The 20569-nt window shown below is 39.0% G+C and overlaps 1 protein-coding gene across 3 annotated transcripts in view; it reads right to left on the bottom strand.

Moving 5' to 3' along the window:
• Nucleotides 1–19275, bottom strand: part of LOC114314610 (uncharacterized) — a 46063-nt gene extending 26788 nt beyond the window's left edge. For 2 of the 3 annotated variants that reach the window (XM_082906548.1, XM_082906550.1), the window contains exons 1-6: nucleotides 18850–19275; nucleotides 16590–17249; nucleotides 15800–16003; nucleotides 15375–15686; nucleotides 12233–12357; nucleotides 10520–11719 (exon numbers count right to left, since the gene is read on the bottom strand). In XM_082906548.1, the coding sequence (XP_082762674.1) occupies nucleotides 10520–11719; nucleotides 12233–12357; nucleotides 15375–15686; nucleotides 15800–16003; nucleotides 16590–17249; nucleotides 18850–19023 (2675 nt within the window). In that variant the 5' untranslated portion in view covers nucleotides 19024–19275. The remainder of the gene's footprint in view (nucleotides 1–10519; nucleotides 11720–12232; nucleotides 12358–15374; nucleotides 15687–15799; nucleotides 16004–16589; nucleotides 17250–18849) is intronic. The other variant, XM_082906551.1, reaches the window with a different exon arrangement.
• Between the last annotated feature and the right edge of the window lie 1294 nt (nucleotides 19276–20569).

Genomic DNA, 20569 nt, shown 5'->3' with positions numbered 1-20569 from the left:
CGCATCCTTATACATGCGTTGAAGCAGAGCCAGTTGGGCGTTTAATTGCTGCACCTCATTTGTCCTACTCTGCAGCCGGTGCGACAAGTTTGTGACCGCAGTCATGGTTTCAACACATGACTTCAGTGTATATTGATTGGCTTCAATATCTGTTTGCACCGCCATTTTTTGCTCCACCGACCGCATCGGAAAGTTCAACGGAGCAAAACCAGAGGCGCTTGGTTGAGGTTCACTGGCCACCGCACCAGTTATCTCTCTTGTTGACTCGTTGAGGTCGGGAAAGAGAGTGAGCAGACCACGGGAAGAAGAGGCTATGTTCTGGGTAGCTGAACGGGAAGAAGAAGCCATGTTATGGGTCTGAGTGTTTCAGAGAAGGGTTGGTTACAGAGTGTTTACAGAGTGTTTCAAGATTTGCAGCTCTTAGAGACAATCTCTCAGAAACCGGATATCTCTCTCAGAAAAATGAAGAGTTTTTTCAACAGTTTTTTTCACAAAGTTTTTTTGTCTTCGCTTCTGTCTCAAGCACAGCCTCCGCCTCAGTTTATAAAGACCCTGACGAGACTCTCATGCGCCGCTCGGCGCTCGACGACAACATGGGCGCGCCTTTTGATGGCCCGTCTTTTGATGGCACGCCTTTTTTGACAGATTGGGCACACCTTTTGAGGGTGCGACTTTTTAAGGGTCCGACAAGACTCTGTAAACTGTCCCGACATTGATTCCGGTTAGCTCCTTCATGGGTCCGACAAGACTCTGTAAACTGTCCCGACATTGATTCCGGTTAGTTTCTACAAGGGTCCAGCAAGACTCCGTAAACTGTCACAACAGTGTCTGTTACAACGGTCCGACATGACCCCGTAAACTGTCTTCTACATCGGTCCGACATGACCCCATAAACTGTCTTCTACATCGGTCTGACACGACCACACAGTGTCTGCTACAACGGTCCGACATGACCCCATAAACTGTCTTCTACATCGGTCTGACACCGCCATCCAGTGTCCTCTACACCATTATGACACCACCATACAGTGTCCTCTACATGGTTATGACACCCCCATACAGTGTCCTCTACAACGTTATGACACCACCATCCAGTGTCTTCACCAATGGTCTGACACGACCATACAGTGTCTCTTATCCTCTTTTATTTTTATGTATTTTCTTGTTTTGTTACTCTCTCCAAACTCAAGTTGGTTAGTTCCTATCCCCCTTGAGTTTGCGGGGGGCTGTTAAAATCCACCTACTCTCCACCTACTTCACCCACTTAAACCTACTCCACTAAACCTAACCCACTACACCACTACCACCTCACCTACTCCACTAAACCTAACCCACTACACCACTACCACCTCCACTTCACCTACTCCTTACCTACTACACACTCACCCTCTTCTATATATAGGAATCATGAATCATTGTAAAAAATATAACATTATATCAATCAATAATACATCAATTTTAACATATGCTAACACTCCCCCTCAAGCTGGTGCGAAGATATCTCTCATGCCTAGCTTGCCTAATATGTCATGAAATGGCTTATTCCCAACTCCCTTGGTGAGAATGTCAGCAAGTTGTTCACTAAACTGCACAAAAGAAGTACAAATGGTGCCACTAGTGAGTTTCTCCTTAATGAAGTGGCAATCAATCTCAACATGCTTTGTCCTGTCATATCAAACCGAATTGTGAGTGATGTTGATAACGGTCTTATTATCACAGTATAACCGCATGGAGTCTGTCTGATCAATACCTAGATCACTCAACAATAACTTGATCCATAAAAGCTCACACACCCCTTGTGCCATAACTCTAAACTCAGCTTCTGCACTTGACCTAACAACCACATTCTGTTTTTTACTCCTCCAAGTAACTAGGTTGCCTCTAACAAAGGTGCAATACCCTGAAATCGATCTCCTATCAGTTATTGATCCAGCCCAGTCAGCATCTGTATAGGCTTCCACACGAGGATGATCATACTTTGAAAAATATAGACCCTTACCAGGAACAGACTTCAAGTACCTCAAGATTCTCATGACAGCCTCGAAGTGAATCTGATGAGAAGCATGCATAAACTGGCTAACCACACTGACAGTAACAACAATATCAGGATGGGAGTGAGATAGATAAATGAGCTTACCCACTAATCGTTGATAGCTCCCCCTATGAACAGCTTCTTCTCCTTCATCATCCCCCAATTTCTGATTGGGTTCCAGTGGACTGTCACATGCCTTGCAACCAAGCATTCCAGTTTCTTTCAACAAGTCAAGCACATATTTTCTCTGTGAGATAAATATCTCATCCTTGGAGCGAGCAACTTCAATTCCCATAAAATACTTCAAGCTTCCCAAGTCTTTGATTTCAAACTCACCGGATAAATATTTCTTCAACAGAAGTATTTCCTCACTATCATTGCCCGTAAGAACTATGTTATCTACATAAACAATAAGTGTTGTAGTCTTACCACGTGAGGAATGTTTCACAAACAAGGTGTGATCTGCCTGACTCTGTTTGAAGTCATATTTAAGCATAGCCTGAATAAATCTCTCAAACCAAGCCCTTAGAGACTGTTTGCGACCATATAATGACTTCCGAAGCCTGCATACTTTGCCTTCTGTCTGATGATCCTCAAAACCAAGAGGAATGTCCATATATACCTCTTCTTCGAGGTCACAATGGAAAAGGCATTCTTGACATCAAATTGATAAAGTGGCCAATCTAGATTAGCTGCTAGAGAGAGAAATACTCTGACTGAATTCATCTTAGCCACGGGTGCAAAGGTCTCCTGAGAGTCAATGCCATATGTCTGAGTGAACCCTTTTGCCACAAGTCTTGCCTTGTAACGCTCAATAGAACTATCTGCTTTGTGTTTTACAGTACACACCCATTTGCATCCCACAGGTCGTTTGCCCGTAGGTATCTCAGTCAATTTTCAAGTGCCATTCTTCCTAAGTGCTTTCATTTCCTCAATCATGGCAAGTTTCCACTCAGAGGTAGCAAGAGCATCCTGAAAATGGTTAGGAATGCTAACAGAGGAAATATTTGACACAAACGCTCTGTATGAGGATGACAAATGAGAGTAGGACACAAAATGTGAGATAGGATGTTGAGTACAAGATCTCACTCCCTTTCTCTTGGCAATTGGAACATCAAGATCAATAGACTCGAGATTTAAAGTTACCTAGACTCTCATTAGAAGCAGGAGATGGCAGTGGAGGAGCAGAAGTGGTCCCTTGTATCCAGTTAACTTTCTATCTGTCTTTGTCCTGGACATAAACTTGCCCTTCCCTATCCTTGTCCTTGGTGACATTGGGTCTGTAGTCCCAGTAGAAGAGATTGGTGCAAGAACAACTGGTTCCACCATAGGAATCACAGGACTCACTTCACACCAAGGCTCCCCCACAAGGGAGGACTGTGACACCGGAGAAAACAAGAAATAGGACTGAGACTCAAAGAAAGTAACATTCACGGACACAAACTGAAAAAATATATGTATTATTGATTTATATCTTCTATTTCTGTCTATTACAAATGGTTCCTTATATAGATGTAGGTGTAGTGGATGGTGGTGATAGGTGAGTGTAGTAGGTGAGTGTGTGGTAGGTGATGGTAAGTGTGTGGTAGGTGATGGTAAATTTTAACAGCCCCCCGCAAACTCAAGGAGGATAGAAACTAACCAATTTGAGTTTGGAGAGAGTAACAAAACAAGAAAATACATAAAAATAAAAGAGGATAGGAGACACTGTATGGTCGTGTCAGACCATTGGTGAAGACACTGGATGGTGGTGTCATAACGTTGTAGAGGACACTGTATGGGGGTGTCATAACATTGTAGAGGACACTGTATGGCGATGTCAGACCGATGTAGAAGACAGTTTATGGGGTCATGTCGGACCGTTGTAGCAGACAATGTTGTGACAGTTGTGGTGACAGTTTACGGAGTCTTGCTGGACCCTTGTAGAAACTAACCGGAATCAAAGTCGGGACAGTTTACAAAGTCTTGTCGAACCCATGAAGGAGCTAACCGGAATCAATGTCGGGACAGTTTACAGAGTCTTGTCGGACCCATAAAAAGTCGCACCCTCAAAAGGTGTGCCCAATCTTTCAAAAGGCGTGCCATCAAAAGGCGTGCCCAATCCATAAAAAGGCGTGCCATCAAAAGGCGTGCCCATGTTTTCAAAAGGCGTGCCATCAAAAGGTGCGCCAGACACGCGGCGATGCACGTGATCGACAGAACGCGTGTCGGCCTCTTTGTCATGGTCTTTATAAACCGAAGCGGAGGCTGAGGCTTGGAAGCAGAGACAAAAACCTGCTAGAAAAACTCTGAAAAAACTCTTCGTTTTCTGAGAGAGATTTCTGAGAGAGATTTCTGAGAGAGACACTCTGTAACACTCTGTTGTCCAGAAAATGGCTTCGTCTTCCCGTGGTCTGCTCACTCTCTTTCCAGACCTTAACGAGTCAACAAGAGAGATAACTGGTGCGGGGGCCAGTGAACCTCAACCAAGCGCCCCAGGGTTTGCTCCGTTGAACTTTCCTATGCGGTCTGTGGAGCAAAAAATGGCAGTGCAAACTGACATTGAAGCCAATCAGTATACTTTGAAGTCCTGTGTGGAAACCATGACTACGGTGACAAACTTGTCGAACCGGCTGCAGAGTAGGGCAAATGAGGTGCAACAGTTAAACTCCCAGCTGGCTCTGCTCCAGCGCATGTATAAGGATGCGCGAGCAGAGATAAGTATGCTAAAGGCGGAAAACAAGGAGCTGAAGCGGAAGGCCACCGTGATGTTCCGATTTGGAGGTCCGCCATATGCTGCAGTGGAGGAGTATGGGGGAGTGATCGTGCCCAGTAGAGTGGGAAACACGGAGGCAGCGCCGGTAAGGGACACCCAAGAGAAATGCAAGAAGAAAAGACCTGCAGCAGAGTAGAGAAGAAAGATCTCGTTGTGGGTGTGGTTGTTTTGTTTGTGGTTTTTTTTTTTTTTTTTTTTTTTTTTTTTTTTTTTTGGTGTAAAATGGTGATCGGGGTTGAGCCCTGAGATGAATGAAATTTGGTTTGGTGTGCTAAGTGTTTTTTTTTTTTTTTTTTTTTTTTGGTTTTAATAATAATAATAATAATAATAAGAATAATATATTAAGGAGGAAAGTATGTGAGCCGGGGAGAGTTGTACAGAAAAGAAAAACAGATAGGTGTGATAAATAAAAGAAAGGTGGTGGATATGATTAAAGTGAGTCTGATATAAGAGAGGGTGTTATGTTTAAAGAAAAGAAGAGTGGAAAGATAATAGTAAAATAAAAAGAAATGAAAAGAGGGGGACAAAACTCATGTGATAAAGTGGAGAGAGAGAGAAGAGGGTCAAGGCCATGTGAGGATTTTGAGCCTGATGAGATGTTCAAGGCCATGTGAGGATTTTGAGCCTGATGAGATGTTCAAGGCATGCTTTGGCCAGACCGACATGTGTCGGACGTCACGTGTTTATAGGAGGGGAATTGCAGTAGCACTGTATCAGATCAACAATCTCAGGTCGAGAAAGAAAAGCTGGGTTTGTTTGTTAACTCAGAAAAAAAAAAAAAGCCAAGGAAGGGGGTGGTCAAAGGTAGAATAGAAAGCGATGGGAAATAATAGTAAGGATTTATCAGCAGATCAGCAGCGTGGTCATGGCGGTGGTAGTGCAGTGGTGGCTGAAACCGCGAGTGCAGTAGGGAAGAGAGCCGGCTGATGCAGCAGCGGTGGTCCACGGACTGCACAGGAGAGAGACTGAGAGTTGATGTGAAACAATGCTTGGTCGGCAGCGTCGGTTTTCAGCAAGAAACGGTCCAACTGGCGGCGAAAACAGAAGGTGAAGAAGCGAAATAGCGGCGGCGAATCGGCGGCATTACCGGTGGAGAAGCCGATTTCTCGGCAATACTGCGAAACCCAGTCCGAAATCGCCGATTACGGCTTCGGCCGGCGATCCTGCGATACGGATCCTCGGTTCTCCCTTGATGAGATGGTAAATGGTGATGATGCACAAATGGAAGGGAGTGAGCTTGAGCAGGATGCTCACACTTATTCCATCAAGGCACCTCTGTGTCGAACTGAGCTTCCAAATAGTTCTCAAAACGGGTCATTTGTGTGCAAGAGGGAAAGGTCAGATGATTGTCCTTTACCGTGTACAGCTGACGCAGAACCACTCTCTTTGGCTCAGAATAAAAGATCAAAGCCAGATGATCCCAACTCCACTTGTGCAAATGGTTCGGAAGATTCAATCACGACAACTCACGATCTTTGGACATCTACAACTGTAGCAACCACAACAAAATTTCCCTCTGCACTCTTGGTCTTCGTTGGCAGCCATTGTAAAGGCAGAGAAGAGCTCAATTATGGAAGAAGGTATGTGTAAAAAAACAAGTGGACTAGGTTGAGGTCCGGCGGGCGGCTAAGGTGAGGTTGCCGCCCGCCGGGGAAGCGAAAATATTAGGTTCTAAACCCGCTCTGATACCATGAAAAAATATATGTATTTTTTTTTTTTTTTTTTGAAAAAATATATGTATTATTGATTTATATCTTCTATTTCTGTCTATTACAAATGGTTCCTTATATAGATGTAGGTGTAGTGGATGGTGGTGGTAGGTGAGTGTAGTAGGTGAGTGTGTGGTAGGTGATGGTAAGTATGTGGTAGGTGATGGTAAATCTTAACACAAACCACTTACGAGAAGAAGGGTGGTAACACGTATACCCTTTTTGAGTAGGAGAGTAACCAAGGAAAACACATTGAGGGAGCGAGGGTTTAGCTTATCACGAGTATGAGAGTGATTATAAACAAAACAGACACAACCAAATATTTTGGGAGGAATAGAAAACAATGACTGGGAACCTAGGAGGACTTGAAGAGGAGCTTGTTTTTGCAAGACCTGAGTAGGAAGACGATTAATAAGATGTGCAGCAGCGAGAACAGCGTCGCCCCAATAGGACCAAGGCACACTCATAGAAAAACACATACACCGAGCCATGTCAAGAAGATGGCGATTCTTGCGTTCTGCCACCCCATTTTGTTGAGGGGTATTGGTGCAAGAGGTCTAATGGATAATGCCATGAGTAGAAAAATATTGTCTTAGCCCAGAATCGATGTATTCCCCCCCATTATCAAAACGGAATCGTTTGATAGTGGCCCCAAACTGAATACAAATCATCTTATGAAAATTGCAAAATACAGAGAAAACCTCACTCTTGTATTTCATGAGATACACCCAAGTAGTACAAGAAAAATCATCAATAAATGTAACAAACCATCGATGACTTTTTCACAGACATAACACGAGAGGGACCCCAAACATCAGAATGTATTAATGAAAAAGGAACTAAACTTTTATTAAAACTGGAAGCAAAAGAAACTCTGTGTTGTTTTCCAAGTTGACAAGACTCACAAAGAAACTCAGACACATTATTATTTGCGAAACCAGATGGAAATAAATGCTTAAGTAAATAAAAAGAAGGATGCCCAAGACGCCGATGCCACAACCATAAATCATCTGGGGTAGTAGGACTCGTGGTGGAAGAATAAGCAAGCTTGTCCGGTTGATCTAGGAAGTAAAGACCATTTTTTGCATTACTACTGCCAATCGTCCTCCTCGTGACAAGGTCCTGAAAAAGACAATGATTAGGAAAAAACGTCACACTACAATTCAAATCCTGAGTAAGATGACTCAAGGATAACAGATTAACAGAAAAATTGGAAACATGGAGAACAGAAGATAGAGGTATGGTAGGAGTGACGTGGACTAAACCTTTCCCAGAAATGGAAGAAACAGTACCATCTGCAATCCTAACTTTGTCCTGACCTGAAGAGGGCTTATAGGCAGAGAAAAGATCAGAGGAGCCAGACATATGATCTGAGGCACTGGAATCAATAATCCAAGACCTTATGAGATAGGAAAACGCAAGGAGAAGAGGCTAAGTTACCTGAGCGGGCAAATGATGAGGAAGATGTACTGAGAGCAGTAGAAGACCGGCGGTCCAACAACTGACGCAGAACATCCTCAAACTCCTGAGTAACCATACTAGAGAGATCATCAGAAGCCAAGCCAACAGAAGCAAAATTAGAATCAAGTGTATCAACGGCACTAGACTGATGAGCCCGGGGATAGGAGCCACGTCCTCTAGACGGGCCTGACCGACCTCCTCTAGAACCAGACTGATCACCTCGACCCTCGAATGGAGTCCCATGAAACTTCCAACACGTCTCACGAGTAAGCCGCGGCTTCTTACAATAATCACAGAATACAGACTCCTTGGCGGCAGACGGAGGGATGAGAGTCAGGTTGAGGCCATTTCGAGGGGTAGACAGTAATGCTAAGCGGTCAGAAGACAAGGGACATCATAGTAGACCGGCGACTCTCCTTATTTTGTACATAGGCAAATGCCTCCTGAAGTGAAGGAAGAGTGTCCATACCCAGAACTCGACTCCTAACCTGATCATACTCCACATTTAGGCCAGTCAGAAATTTAAAAACCCATTCCTGTGCGATTAACTTCCTGTACCCGACAGAATTAGCAGTGCAAACAAGCTTATAGTCCTGCAGGTGATCAAGGCGTTTCCAGCCATTGGTGAGGAAGGTGAAGTACTGAAGAACAGTTTGCTCCCCTTGAATAGAGCTCTCAATAGAGCGGTGCACCTCAAATGCCTGTGAGAAATTCCCTTTGCGGGAATATGTGGCAGCCACAACATCCCAAACATCCTGAGCAGTCTCCATAGACAAGTAGCTCTCAACAATTGCTAGAACCATCGAATGAATAAGCCAACCCATAATCAAAGAATTGGTAATCTCCCATTGGTCATAACCCGAGTCAGTGGTACTAGGTGCCTATATCCTGCCATCAACATACCCCATCTTCCCTCTGCTCTTCAAAAATATAGTCAAACTCTGAGACCATATTAGATAGTTCTAACCATTAAATAGAGAGGTGGTGATTTTCAGACTAGGGTTAGAGTTATCAAGCATGGTAGTAGGTATAATGGAACTCTCACTCCTAGGTGTTTGAGAGGTAGTGGACACACTGGTGGAATCTGCCATGGATACTATACTACCAAACCCGCAACAAAACTAGTGGCAATCACAAACCCGGAAGGTGGTGGTGGTGGAAGAAAAGACACAATGACCACTATAAAGGCATAACAAAATTAAGAAAACATAAAGTGTACTGTGTTTAAAATCAAACAGAGGCACTACACAACATATATGAGAGGTAAGACCAAACAGAGGTGATACTAGAGATGACTGAAGACGAGCGACGAATTGACAAAGTGACGAGTGATGACTGAAGTTGTTCAGGAGACGACGGCATAGGGGAAGTCGACTAAGGCAGAGGGGCTACCAAGAGCAGTCGATACCGACAGATGACCAACCCAGGTAAGTTCCGAACCCTAAAGTGATCTTTGTTGCTGAGTTCGACCAACAAGGGTGAGCCGAAACCCTAGACAGGCATCAACCCACCCGAAACTACGTGGGTCCTCTCGGCTTGAGCCGAAGCCCCTCAAGGTGGAGTTAGCTTGAGCCAACAGAGAGAGAGGAACTGGCTCTGGTGGTGGCTGGTAGCTCCGGTGGTGAATAGGAACAGTATGGGTAGATGGATTTAGGTGTTAGGGTTTGGCTCTGATACTATGATGATTTTAGAGAGTAATCGGGAATGATTAGGATATCATCCCCTATTTATATTAATGAAGATTAATAATTACAAGGCAGCCCTAAGGCATAGAATAATTACAAACTAATAACCCAAATAATAATATAATATGCTAACAATCCGAATATCCTAAGATTTAGGTTTATGAAGGTCTGATGTTTGGGCATGCACCCGCACAACCACCTAATACTCGTACCTAAGTCTAGATTACATAGTATATCCATTAACATCTCAACTTATATGTATCGTAAACATTTAAAGTATAGTCACTATTACCCATTTTATGAACAACATCCTCCTCAACGGCTCAACCTCACCCTACCATAAATCAACCATAATAATTAAAGAGCTCCCCACAATCATTGATATCAAGCAAAGCCATCCAAGTTTGTTTTTACTACTTTGAGTACATGCAATAAGGTTCGGTACTACTTTGAAAACCTCTACATTCCAATATTGGCGCTTCATGCAAAGTGTCAAATATAGTAAAAACCCACAAATGGAAATAATGGTACTACTTTGAAAACCTCTACATTCCAATATTGGCCCTTCATACAAAGTGTCAAATATAGTAAAAACCCACAAATGGAAATGCTTGCTAGTACATAATTATACTTTTGCGTAATTACAGTGTTCCAAAATACTAGGCAGTCATATATTTTAGTGGTCTGCTTCTCACAGGGCAATTCATGCGCAGATTTTCATCAGGAATGACACCAAGCATATATTGAAGTTTGCATCAGGAATGACACCAAGGAGAGAACTTACAAATTTATAAACTAAATTAGTAAATAGAACAGGTAAGCACAGGTTATATGATTAATAAATATTGGCTGTCTCTAGAACAAAGTATAAGGATACTGAAGCAATATTTCTTGCAAGAGGCATTTCTCAATAACAAAATCAAGTGGCATCTCAAATATAGCAGCCAAACTGTTCCTGTGATCTCTGGAACTAAAATTGTGGGCATTATCTGAACAACTGAGCATACTCTGCCAACCACTTCCACCAGAAAAATTTTCTAGAATCACATCTTCTTTCTTGTCATTCTTTGATTCCAAAGTCAAATTAACATGAGCAAACTCAGTCTTATCGATCAAGATCTCATGACCATCATAGCCTTCTTTATTGTGGTGATTGCTCTTACAAGTTGCAGCAGAAGCATTGGAGTTCTTGAAAATCATAGGGTCAGCTTCAAATTGACATCTGGGACTGGGAACTAAGTTTTCCACATATACCTTATATGGGTCTTTTACAGACGAAAAATCAAAGCAAGGAAAAGGTTCTGTACGGTCTCTGCACCATCTCTCTCCACGCCTACTCATCAGCTCATTTTTTGACAATAATGGGTTCATACTGAGAAGATTGGAATGGTAATTGAGCTTCAATGGTTGCAAAGTAAATGAACTGGATGAAGCACAAGTTCTATTTGGAAGTTGACCGTTATCATTGGTTTCCTCTGCTAAAGAGTTTTCAGTGAGAATCATATTGCTCAAATATGGTGCACCCTCCTTCAAGACTCCTGTGTTTCTAGTACTAGCCTTTAACCCATGCTCAGAAGGATGGGACCTTGTGTCATGTCTAGGCCTTCTGTCAACAAAAAAAGGATTTTTCACAAGGCCACTAAACAGCAAGCCTGTATCAAACTGACTCTCTGTGTATTGAGTTTCAGATAACCATGACCAGTTTGGCTTCCCGGAATCCAGACACACAGGATTCTCACTCAAATTTGTTTCTCTACGACAAGGATGTACAGAATGGTCATCTAGATCTGTTCTTTCATAAATTTCACATGAATCAGCTTCAATGTGGTTTGACGTGTCACTTTCGGAAGGTTTTTGTGATAAATTATGAATGGAAGTTCTTGACAATAAGTTTAAAGCAGATAAATAATTTTGTTCAAATACAACCAAACTATTAGGAAGCTGAATCAACTGCACAGACTCATTTTTCTCTTCAGAGCCATTTAAAGATGAACATTCTGATGATTCCAACTGATCCTCCACATAAGAGAACTCATCTGTCGTGCTAGAAGCCTCAGACTCCATAGTGTTAAAAGCCCTGGTAATCAAGAAAATTCAAATCATGAAGAAGCGAGAAGCATAGAAAATACCTATAGGAGGCTAAACAAATGGGTGAAGGAAACAAATACAGCAATGTCAATGAATACTAAGTTATTAGCAGCATTTGCTTGTTAGATCACCACAAATCTGAAAGCTCAAATAAAGGGACCCAACAATGCGTAACAAACTCTCCAACAACACCCTCCCTCAAGTGCAACTCTGTCTTGCACATGGAGATGCAATCATCCAAACATAGAGAGTAACATAAAGCAAATAGGGAACAAACGCAAACAGAGCAACTTGAACACGACCTCCCCCAACTTGAGCGCCGATACCATGTTAGATCAACACCAGTTCAAAAGCTTAAGTTGTTAGGAAAGGTGCCCAAAAATGCATTTCAGGCTCTCCACAATATTGATTTTGAATGAGTGGGCAAACTTCAAATATGCAAGTGAAACAAATATTACAAAACATGCATATGTGTGCACGAGGGGAGAGAGAGAGAGCTTACACATCCAAATCTGTTTTATCTGTTGAAGGAAAAATGAAACTGCCATCCTTCATAAATGAAATTGGGTTGTTCAGATTCCCTCCATTGTTATTTACAAAGACTGGTACACTGTCATCTGCAACTACCTGGGAAAGCATATACAGCAAGAAATTAAACGGACGCTCGGAAATCAGACAAATGCTAGCAACAAAACTTGCTAAAGATTAGGTTAGCCGTTAGAAATAATTATTGCTTGACAATGAAACGGACTTTTGCTGTCATTCTACAAACATAATACAAAAACAGCCAATCTTCCAATTCCCGTTTCTAGTTGGACAAACAACTCAAATTAACTAGCACATTTCACCTCCAAATCAAATTATCAATGGTGAGAATCTTCTCATTGACTTGCATTCCACAAACAAACAAATAAAATAATTTTTTCGTAAAAAAGAAAAAGACTCCTTAGAATGAAACCTACCAAATCCATTTCCAAGGAAAACAAAGATTCTCTAATTCCCATTAAAGCACCACAGGCTTTTGAAAGTTCCTTTTTCAGAGTTTAACCCTCTCATAGCATCCTATCTCTCTTCTATGCTCGGCACATTATATAAATGGCGCAGGAACTAAAAGGAGAAAACATGTATAGAAGTCACTACTCACTAGCTTTTAGCTTAGTGATATTTGGTAATTTTTCAGTTACAGCTGCTTGGTTGGTTATGGGTCTTTTGTTCCTATTTTTATATATAAATAGGTCTTTTGTTTCTTGTCCTTCGTTAGTACTTTTTAGATCCTTAATTAGGATTATAAGTCTTTATAGACGTTTAGAAAATCATGTTTGCTAAAAAAAATTATTTTGGGGAATTTTGATATTTCATTAGTTACTGTTTTGGTTAGAATTTCCTACTTTTAGAGCTTTACCCCAAGTTGGTCAACAGTGTTGTTCAAAAAAGTTGGCTAATTTTATTTATAATATAAAATAAAATATTCCCATTACCTACTGTTGTAGACTCGGGCTGCAGTCCAAACATATTGTTTGTTGAGAGACTATCTGTTTTGCTGGAATTTCTGTCATTATATCTTTTTTCATATCTTGAGGGTTTCCTATCATGTATATCTATGTAGAGGGTCCCTTTCTACAACACAAACCTATTAGTTAAAGGTGAGAGTGAAACTCTTCTAAAATTTTGGGTGTGGATCAAACAACCCTTTTGGAGCAGGGTTCTTATTTCTCTCATGTACTTCTCTGATTGGCTAGAGTTCTTTATTTAAAATATGTATGCAGAGCTTCAATTTTCAAAATCCGAATAAACGGTTGACAACCATGGATTTACAAACTCTATCCTTATTCCCCTGTTCTATTCCTAAGCCCACCACTTTACCCTTGCACAAAAATATTGGGTTGTCCTTGCATCACAACACCCACCTACTCAACCTCCCAACATTGCCTACTTCTCTAAAAGCAAGATATCCCAAAAAAATGTCGTCCTCCTTCCACACATAATCCACCATCAAACTTCCTTATCCTCCCACAATCTGAAAAATTGCACAGAGATCCCCTTCCAACTACTACTTGGTATGCCCCAAAAGCACAACCCAAACCTACAGAATACCCAAAGCCATCTACCATAAGATGATAGGTGCCATTTGCTGCAACTTAAATACGTGTATTATATTATATATGCATAACCCTCATTTTTGGGTTCTTTCAACTATACTGTACATGAAAATAATTTTAAAAAATATGCCGTTTTGTGCACTATGCCATCAGTTCAATGGTAAAAACCTTCACCCAATAACTTTAAGGTTATGGGTTCAAGTCACAGGACAACCACTTTGCGCACTATGCCAAAGGTTAGGTGTGTATCCAATCTTTCCCCTCCCAAACACACATTAATGTGTACTAATTGGGCGTTGTTTTAAAGCCGTTTTGTAGAATGAGGCCTTGGAATCTTGAAGCTGGTGTTTTCATCCAATTTAGGAGAAATTTATTGGAAATCAAATTATGTGTTTTATAGGGTTTTAATACTTAAATGAAGTATGAATTGTACCGATACGGGTACTAGATTTATTGGGCTTGTTTGGCTTGTTTTTGGGAGAGTTGTTTTTGAAAAAAATTTGGGAGAGTTGTTTTAGAAATTTTTTTGGTTTGTTTGGTTATATATTTTGAAAGTAGTTTTAGAGTTTGAAAGTTTGGAATGATTTGATATTTTGTTGTAATTGAGTAGATGTGTGAGAGAGAAAAAGTGATTGAGAAGGAGAGAGGAGAGAGAAAAAGTGATTGATTGATGTGTAAGAGAGAGAAAGTGATTTTGAAAATTTTTTGAGAAAAATCTCAAACCAAACAATTTTTTGGAAATTTTTTTTCTAAAATTCATCTCTAAAACTCAAACCAAACGTACCCATTAACTTTTGTGTATGGAAGGACTTCTAAAAAATTAAAATCTGGAGGGAAAAAAAAAAACAATTTCCACTACTTCACAAATTATAAGGGCAAAAAGGACAATTACACAGCAAAAAGCTACTTTACAACTAACTCTAGCAAACACTACTCTATTGCTCAAATTCATAATTACACAGCATTGCACCAAACAGTTTAACAGCTTCTGCTCAAAACAAAAATCTAATCTGTTTCCAACCACTGCAGCAAATAGGGCCACAGTGAACAATGAATATTGATTAAAGCATTGCAGACATAAGCACATAACATAACTGAAGAGTACAGAATTACAACTTCATGCAAACACCATGTTTCCCAGTGTTATAGATTATTACAAAAAAATGGTAATTTAACTTTATCAAGCAGCACAGTGACATTTTTTTTGATCAGGAACAAACAAAGATATATTAAGGCTCAAGGCCAAGAAAAAAGAGGATAAGGCATCCTCTAACAAGAGAGATGGAAAAAACCAAAAAGAGAAAAAAGAAAATACAAAAATACCAAACTCAAAACTACTACACAGAACAAACAATAAAAAAGGAAGCACATATTTTACAATTAATTACTATTAATAAAAAAGTAAGCAGCACAGTAACATAAAGACACAAACAATAAAAAAGTAACTGCTTCCTGGAAGTAAGCACATATTTTACTATTAATTAATATAAAAATCAGAAAAAACAATAAACATTGAAGAACAGTGGACCCTTATGATGCAAATACCTGTTGATATCTGATTTCTAACTTTGTTAAAATGGTGTCAAGTTTTTCCAGCATCCTTTTGTAATAATCGTTCCTTGCAAGTACCATAGCTTCTATGCTTCCTTGATTAAAAGTCAATGGAGATGCATAATATGGATGATCACTTGAGAAACCACTCCAGCAGGGAAGGATATCCTCATAAGTATGATTTACGGTGCCAATATGACTACATAATTCAAGCAACTTCATTAGTACTTGAAGCTGCTGACCAGCTCTTACAAGAGGAATTGAGAAATCTTTCAGAAAACAAGGAACAGCAACTCCATCTCGCTCCTGACACGGAAAATTTCAAGATTGTGAGGGAAATCCTGAGGGGGAAGCTAAAAGTAAATTACACAGAAAACAACCTCTGGATTGGAAAGTGAAAATACAATTGATAGCATTACCCTAATAGTAGCTAATCGGATGTCACTAAAGCTTCCAGCTTTACCAGGTGGATAAGGTGTATTTTCGACATATTCCATTACAAATTCTTTATAAGGATCACTAATCTTGGCTTTGTAAATCCATGATCTAATAAATTCACAATATGGTTCGCATGAACAGAGAAAGAGAAACTTGAGGAGAGCAGTGTGGGCAGGATCAGCAACCTACAAAGTTAAATGTCAAAAACACAGATTAGCGGAACCTCAAAAATGTTACAGAAAGGAACATATATAATCAAAAGCTATAAACATCAGATACAGCCTTTAAGAGATCAATATAAAAGTTCCACTAACACAAATTTTCAATCACCGGAGAAAAATTAGTATTCTTGAGGTCAAGAATATTATATCTGTGCCATCACGCAATATGTACATACTTGTCCTTTTTTTTATTTACAAAGATGGAAAGGTAACAGCATAGCTTTTGACTCTCACAAATGCATGTCCAGATGTCCTCGAAGCGAGACAATATTATAACATTGTAGATTTTGTCCACTTGGTTATTGCTCTCACCTATATATTTCTGCTACCTAGAAGGAAGGAGAAGATTTTAGCAAACATGAAGTTTACGAGTGAACAATCCACATTGCATGAAGGATATTGACATGAAATGATTATTAACATAAAGCTAGCAATGAAAACATAAAATAATAAGTTGAAAAGCACAATAAAGTGACTAATTGAATCATCAACAGTAGATAAAGAAAGTGGAAGAAACAACAAAAAAATTTAATAATGGTGAGTTTCTGACCCGTAGTTGTGTATACAAATAAGTGAGCAGATCTCCACCTCTTGGGAACTTATGAAACTCTAAATTTGCTTTGGCAATTAAACCCTCAAAAGAGGATACTGAAAAGCAAAGAGCTATATTATGAATATTGCAGATATTTCCAATAGCTTCAATCTGACTTCTCAATTCCTTTGTGTGGAGGTAAACCTCCAATAGGGTAACTTCAACAGTCTTTGATGAACGTCTTAAACCCACTGATGCAAAAAGTGTATCCAGTGTGCATATGTAACCTTCTAAAACCTTCTGCACAGCAACAGAAAATGCCTGATTAACAAGACTGTATGGGTGGTGTTCTCCCCCTTCACCCTTGCGATCATTATGATTTTCCTCTGCTTCTGAATTCATAAGTTTACTGCAACTCAAACTTTCATCAAAATTAAAATTTTTAAAATGATCCACAAATTTATGGAGAATAAAGACTACACAACCCGAGCGGCCTATGGATTTGAGTATCTTTCCCAAAGCAAGAGTGCTTGACGACCGTTTCCATAAACTGGGAATTCGATGGAATGTTCTGTCAGCTGGATCAGAACAGAATGCTGCACAGAGATTTTCAATGGTTATGAGAGCTGATTCTATACCTTGCAGTGCATTCATTGCCAATCTCACCAAACTTGCCTCCTGCAACCAAAAAAACAAGCTAGAATGAGATACGAACAGAACTAAGTACCACACTAAATATGAATGGAACAGTGACAAGTTAAAGAGAAAACCAGTTGAGAAGAAGAAAAAAGAAAATCATCTGGAATTATTTTGTCAAGTGCAATGGTGGTGTAGGAACTTTGTCCTTTATAGTACTAGCAATGACCAAAACAATGTGGACTTCACTATTTCAAGAGTTAATACTAGCTAGATCTTACAAAAATACTGCCACTGAATTGGACCTTTTAGTTGTCCCAAAAAAAGAATTAGTCCATTTTAAAATAATCCCACTTAAGAATTAGACAATTAGATGTCCTTCCAGTGCAACAATGAATCAACTCCAAAATCTACAAATATTATTGCTTTTATGAAAAGTTAAATTCGTAATTTCTTTTTAAACATAGAATTACCTAATCAAAAGTGAGAAGATTCAAGATCTGTCTAAGTCGGCACGTACAATAATTTGAATTACTTCATCTACAAATCCAGTTATTTTGAATTCACTAATACACAATAGAGAAATTCAAGCAATAAGGCAAAACCTACAACCAAACAAACCCATAATCATTGTTGTGATTTCAGAAGAAGGCCATATTTCAAAATTCAAACATACTGGTGGACTATAAAGCTCACAAGGGTTGAGATGGTGAGTTGCCCACAAACATATAATTCCAAAGGAAATTCAGATATATATATATAATAATACTAAAAAAAAATCAAAGCACAAGTCTTGGCTAGAGAGCTGTTTATTAATAGTTTTGTATAGTTGGTTGGAAAGGAGGGCGGTTCCGGATTTGTTTGTTTTCTTAGATTTCTTAGATGCTGTTATTGGTTAGGTGTTGTTAGTGTTTTCCCCGTTCCTGGGCTTTTTTTGTATTCTTTTGCATCATCTTAATGCTCTCTCAATAAAGTTTGATTATTTATCCAAAAAAAAAAATATCAAAGCACAACCACCATGTAGCCTCCTAGTACAACTTGATATACCACAAGTACCTGAGCACCCGTACATTGGACTTCCAATGATTGGCATTGGGATTACTTATGTATCTACTAATAACTTAGAAACAACTCTATCAAGGCTTAAATGAACTTTAAAATCACATAATCACAGAAATTACAACTGGAAAAACAAAATCAAATCTTTCTTCAAAGTGAATGGAACTGTATGAAGCTGGATTTTCAGTTTTTTTTTTAAACATAATATAGTACTGAATAAAATCTTTCAAAACCAGAGCTTCATGGTATTTTCCCCACATTGACTGTTAATTCACCCTAAATTTCTAGGTTTTACACACACACACAAATATATGTATATATAGATGAATGGAGAGATATGAATAAGCTGCATGGCATTCATACAAAAAGTGAACCAAATTGTGAGAGAATCGATAACATGTGCAGAATCAGAGAACTTGATGGAACTTTCCCCGACAATGACCAATAATTTACTTACATTTCCATGTTTTACCGCCCCCCCCCCCCCCCCCCCCCACACACACACATTACTACATATAGATCAAAAGAATTGAATTGTAAAAGAATTGAAGCAGAAGAATCAAAATAATACTGAACTACTTACAGAGACAATGGGAGTGTCGTAAAGAGGTGTAGAGAGAGAAGACTGAGAGGTTGAATTGTTGGAGTGAGAGAAACCACTCTCGGAAGGAATCGATTCCCAAGGTCTAGGCGGAAGCCATGGATCTTCCAGCTTCAGCTTCTCGAACAGTGAGGCAAAGTTCGTGTCGACCGCCATTGGAAGATCTGCAGAGACTTTCCAACTTTCGAATTGAAATTGATCACTCTCTCTCTCTCTCTCCCCCTTCAAATCAAGTTCTAGAAATCCCCAATTCTTGTGTTCGCCGATTGTTCTTGAGAGAGAAAGTAGTATTCTGATCCCAAATTCAAACACATTGAAAGCTAGAGACAGAGAGAGAGTTAAGGACGAAGAAATACTGAGATGGAGGTCGGACGAACCGGACGGAACAACTTAGAAAAAGGTCACCAAATAATTATTTCCCTCCTTTTCTTATAGCTTCTTCTTTTTTTTTAACAATAAATTTTGTTCAAATTTTAAAATATTAATTTTGAAACTCAAAAACTGTTTTGAGTAAATAATATTCGGTTTGGTTTCAATTTTTTTAATTTAATTTTTTAGAAATTGAGTTTTTTATCTTTTATATTTTTTGTTTTTAGTGAATATTTTAAAAATTTTAAACATTTTTTTTTTTTATACACCTTACTTAGATGTATCTAAATAGTAAATATTTGTGAAAAAATATTTTTAAAATTAATAAATACACAAAAATTTGAAAAATGTACTCAATTTTTATATTTTTTATTGTATTTTTGATATTTAGTAAATTTTTTAAAGATTTTTTTCACAAATATTATAATTTTTAAGTGTATTTATATTAGGTCTGTTTAAAAAATAAAAATAAAAAATTGCTTAGAATATTAAAAAAAATTCATTGAAAACTAAAAAAATATGGAAAATAAAAAAGTAAAATTTTCTTAGAAGTGTTTTTTAGAAACCAAAACCAAACAAGCTGATTATTTTTATAATAATAATTCTTTGATTGATTTTGAAATTCAAAAAATATTTTTGAAACTTTTTTTAGAGAAAATTAGTTTAAGGTCCCTCTCCCATTTTTAGTAATGGGAGAGATCCACAATATTATTTTATGATATCTTAGGTCCCTCACCTATCCTCATATATCTCACTCATCTAAAATGAGTTCCATTGAACCCTAACACCTATTTTTTTATTTTATCTCCTCTCTTCCTCTTTTCCTCTCTCTCATCTCTGCATCTCTTTCTCTCTCTAAAATCTCTAATTCTCTCTCTCTCTCTCATCTCCCAATCTCATGATTTTCTCAACCCATAAAGAAAGAGAAAGTGTAGTCGTTTTTATAGTGAAAGTTTGTGAGTTTGTCTCTAGAAGAGATCGGCTACTTCGCCTTCTTGAAATCGCCGTAGATCTTCATTACTTTCGATTTCGTCTTCATGAAATTTCAAAACACAAAAATTTGTAAAATTTCTCTGGTTTGAAATTTCATTGTTTTTAAAAAGTGTTGGGGCATGAATTGATAGTTATGATCACACTTCCATTGTTTACAATTGCCAATACACAACAGCAGTGGAGGTTGTTATTGCAGTTTCTCAAGTTTGGAAGCAAAAACTAGTTTGTGAGAGTACATCTCTGTTTTTGGCCAATTGTCTGTATATATATGTGTGTGCTCATGGTAATTGTGTGTTATTCATGATAGTAGGGGTGGTTAGACCTCAAAGCTCATATGAGA

The sequence above is a fragment of the Camellia sinensis genome, chromosome 14 (genome assembly GCF_055761805.1).
Source record: "Camellia sinensis isolate YWXY chromosome 14, ASM5576180v1, whole genome shotgun sequence".
NCBI classification, from domain to species: Eukaryota; Viridiplantae; Streptophyta; class Magnoliopsida; order Ericales; family Theaceae; genus Camellia; species Camellia sinensis.
The sequence above is the reverse complement of the archived record's forward strand: the minus strand, read 5'-3'. Positions and strand labels throughout refer to the sequence as shown.